The sequence below is a fragment of the Ornithodoros turicata genome, chromosome 1, assembly GCF_037126465.1.
Source record: "Ornithodoros turicata isolate Travis chromosome 1, ASM3712646v1, whole genome shotgun sequence".
In the NCBI taxonomy this organism is placed as follows: domain Eukaryota; kingdom Metazoa; phylum Arthropoda; class Arachnida; order Ixodida; family Argasidae; genus Ornithodoros; species Ornithodoros turicata.
This window is the reverse complement of record NC_088201.1, coordinates 76993143-76996366: the sequence shown is the minus strand read 5'-3', so window position 1 is coordinate 76996366 and position 3224 is coordinate 76993143. Positions and strand designations below refer to the sequence as shown.

General features: G+C 50.8%; 1 protein-coding gene across 1 annotated transcript; it reads right to left on the bottom strand.

Moving 5' to 3' along the window:
• Positions 1–675: 675 nt before the first annotated feature.
• Positions 676–1914, bottom strand: LOC135377093 (tigger transposable element-derived protein 6-like). Its single transcript, XM_064609418.1, has 3 exons — positions 1536–1914; positions 1157–1396; positions 676–1094 (listed from the first exon to the last, which is right to left on the bottom strand). The coding sequence occupies exons 1-3, from the start codon at positions 1912–1914 to the stop codon at positions 676–678; spliced, it is 1038 nt and encodes a 345-aa protein (XP_064465488.1).
• Positions 1915–3224: the final 1310 nt, after the last annotated feature.

Here is a 3224-nt window from a genome sequence, read left to right as displayed (position 1 = left end):
AGGTGTTCCTCAAGGCTCAATTTTGGGGCCGCTCCTTTTCAATGTCTTTATTAATGACTTAGCTGGGCATATTCGTCATTCTCATGTTCTTCAGTACGCCGATGACGTGAAGATATTTAAAGTTATCCACGACCGAAATGACGTTCATAAGCTACAAACTGACGTTTCTCCTGTGGTTGAATGGTGCTCCAAAAATGGGATGACTCCATCCATTGAAGACGAAACATGTGACTTACTCAAGAAAAACTAACATAATATGCAATACATACATGTGTTCCGATGCCATCAAGCGTGTCGATGTACTGAAGGATTTGGGAGTCGTTTTCGACTCCCAGCTGCGTTTTCATGATTATGTCTCTTACGTACGCTCTTCAGCTCTCAAAATTCTTGGCTTGCTCACATATACATGCAAAATCGTTTCCACACACTCTGTATTTCTTCACCTGTACCGTTCCTTAATTTTACCGCGACTGGAATACGCGTCTCTAGTGTGGAACTCTCTTTCCTGCACTGACTCGTCACGGATTGAATCTGTCCAGAAGAAATTTCTACACATTGTACATAGCGTATTTGTAAGAAATAGCCCTCACTTTAGAATGTACGAGTATGTCTATAGAGAGATAATGTCATTTCTTAACCTCCAACCACTCTCAACGCGACGCCGTTTTCATGATATTATGCTCTGCTATAAGATCTTGCACAGTTGATGGCCATTTCCTCGCCTTGCTCGGCCCGGTCGACGAGCAGCGACACCAAATCACGGTGGTATGCCGCCTTGAATGCTTTGATGATGCCTGCATCGAGCGGCTGAAGGTGACTTGTCGTGTTCTTGGGAAGGAAGCACAGCTCCACGTTGGACAGCTCAAGCCCGATGCCACTATGGCAGGTTGCGTTGTCGATAACTAAAATGACACGGCGTCCCTGAAGGCGCATGTCGCGGTCCAGCTTCTTCAGTACAGTCTGGAAAATAGCTGTCGTCATCCAGGCTTTTCTGTTGCTGTAGTAGTCACAGTACACAGCCGGGTCAAACGTCATTCCAAAGCATCGGGGGCGCTTGGACTTTCCAGTAACCACTGGCTGCCTTTTGTCCGTACCTGATGCGATGCACACCAAAGCAACAGTAATGCGTTCTTTGGACTTCTTTTTTTCCTGGAACCGGCTGGTGTGGACAGTGTCGTAGATGGCCCCAGCTTGTAGAATAAGCTTGTCTCGTCAAGGTTGTAAACGTCGTCGTGAGCGAAACCGCCAAGGGTGCTGCGCAAAGTTCCCCTGCCTACGTCTACAGCTTGGTGATCCACTGAGTCGCTCTCCCCTTGCAAGATGAACCTCCGAAGCCCATGGCGTTGCTTGAACCGGTGGAGCCAGCCCTTGGAGTACATGAAGGTGCTAGGTACATCTGCAACGTACCAGAAAGAAACACTTATGGTTAAAGTTGTGTAGAGCCTGGGAAACACAAAACGCTGCAGCGGCACGGCATGCCATGATAGCAAGAAAGAAAAAAAAACAAAGAAAGAGGAAAAATAAATAATGCTTACCCAGCTTTCCGCCGAATAACCTTGCTTTTTCTATCAGCATTGCATCACTCACAGGAACGGCACGGTTTCGAATGTCTGTGAACCATGTCAAAAGTGGTTCTTCCAAACTGGCTTCTCTTCCGGAGCGCTCTCGTAACGTAGTGTCGTTTTCCTTTCCAGCTCCCAACCATTTTTCTGAGTCCTTTAAGATGTCTCCTAGTGTGGACCTTGGAATGTCCAGCCCAAGCGTCGTCTTTGCCCACTCTTGGATATCAGCAAGCTTCATGGAAGAACAGTCCCTTTTCTTCTTGCATATCGCTGCTTTACTTGCACCGCAGATCCCTATCCGTCTTCTCTTCGTCTGGCATGTCGTTCCCGTGGTCGCAGGCATCGCAGGCATGGCTGGCACCCACGCAGTGCAGTTGTGTGGCCACCTCGGTGTCACACAACAGAGTGATCAGTAAATAGTACATGACACGTAATGGTGACACGGATGACTCATGAGGGAAGCTGGACTGCGCTTAACCATTCAGGTCGGACGTTCACCTCTTGTCCGTCGGATAATAGAAGGTGACTCATGTGTATTTCCCAGTGCCGTTCCCGGAGAATTCCGTCCGATGCCGGTGCCAGCTCTCTCCGATGCCGGTGCCAGCTCCGGTGGCGCAGCGGTAACGCGTGCGCTTGGAGACTGGGAGGTCCGCGGTTCGAATCCGCGGGCCGGCTGTGCCGTCTGGGGTTTTTCCTGGCTTTCCCTCAGATGTGTAATAGGCGTATGCCGGCACAGTTCCCCTGAAGTCGGCCCATGGACGCAGCTATCCTCCCCCTGAGCGGATTCCGCTCGGTCTTCCACTTCACCCTTCCTCTCCTCCTTTTCACCACCTTTCCCTTCCCGAGAAACATGCCGCCTAATCAGGCAGACCTCTCGGGTTCCTCCCAACGACACTCCTCCTCCTCCTCCTCCTCCCCTCCTCCTCCTGAAGCCCGGTTAAACGAAGGCGAAATACATGGAGTGAATTCCGTCCCCGTGTTTTTCTGCCGGACAGTGCGGGATCCGGATAAACGCGGGTCGACTGTATATATATACAGTCGACCCCCGTTTATCCGGACTTCATTTATCCGGATCCCGCGGTATCCGGACAAAAGGCACGGGAACGGATTTTCCTCCATGTATTTTGTTCTCGTTTATTCGGACTTCAGCTTCCGGACTCGGACAAGAATTCCAGGGAACGAAAGTCGATAATTCTTGTAATCCAGCTTCAGTTATCCGGACTACCGTGAGTAAGAGGAGACGCTGACCCCGCTTCGTCACCCTTTTCGCTGTGTTGGGGTTATTCCCATCACACGTCAGGGACCTACATTCCTCCGTAGGGGAGACAACCGTGCACGATGACCCCCTTTTCTATTTGTGTGCGTTGGGTCACGTTGACCAGTCGAGTCATTTGGAAATATCTCAAGCAACTGTCCGGTTCTAGAGGGGAAAACTCCAACCCGAGGGCCTGCTGCTTACGGCCCGTTGGCCGATGAGACATTCCCCTAGCTGAGCTGCGATCCCTGATGCAGAGGCTCACTTCGACTGCCGTAGATGATGCTGCGGTTTCCGACTACGTTGAGGTTGACAAGGATGATGACGCGTGTGCAGCTATGACTGATGACGGTGTGATTGCTGCTGTTGCCTCCGATGATGTGCAGCAAGACGGTGCCAATGACGCC

Excerpts from the sequence above, each read along its gene's own strand:
- LOC135377093 (XM_064609418.1), bottom strand. The coding sequence starts at position 1,914 with ATGCCTGCGATGCCTGCGACCACGGGAACGACATGCCAGACGAAGAGA. Across the intron at positions 1,397-1,535 it reads GTTATTCGGCGGAAAGCTGG|ATGTACCTAGCACCTTCATG; the intron begins GTAAGCATTATT and ends GGTACGTTGCAG. Across the intron at positions 1,095-1,156 it reads GACACTGTCCACACCAGCCG|GTACGGACAAAAGGCAGCCA; the intron begins GTTCCAGGAAAA and ends GCATCGCATCAG.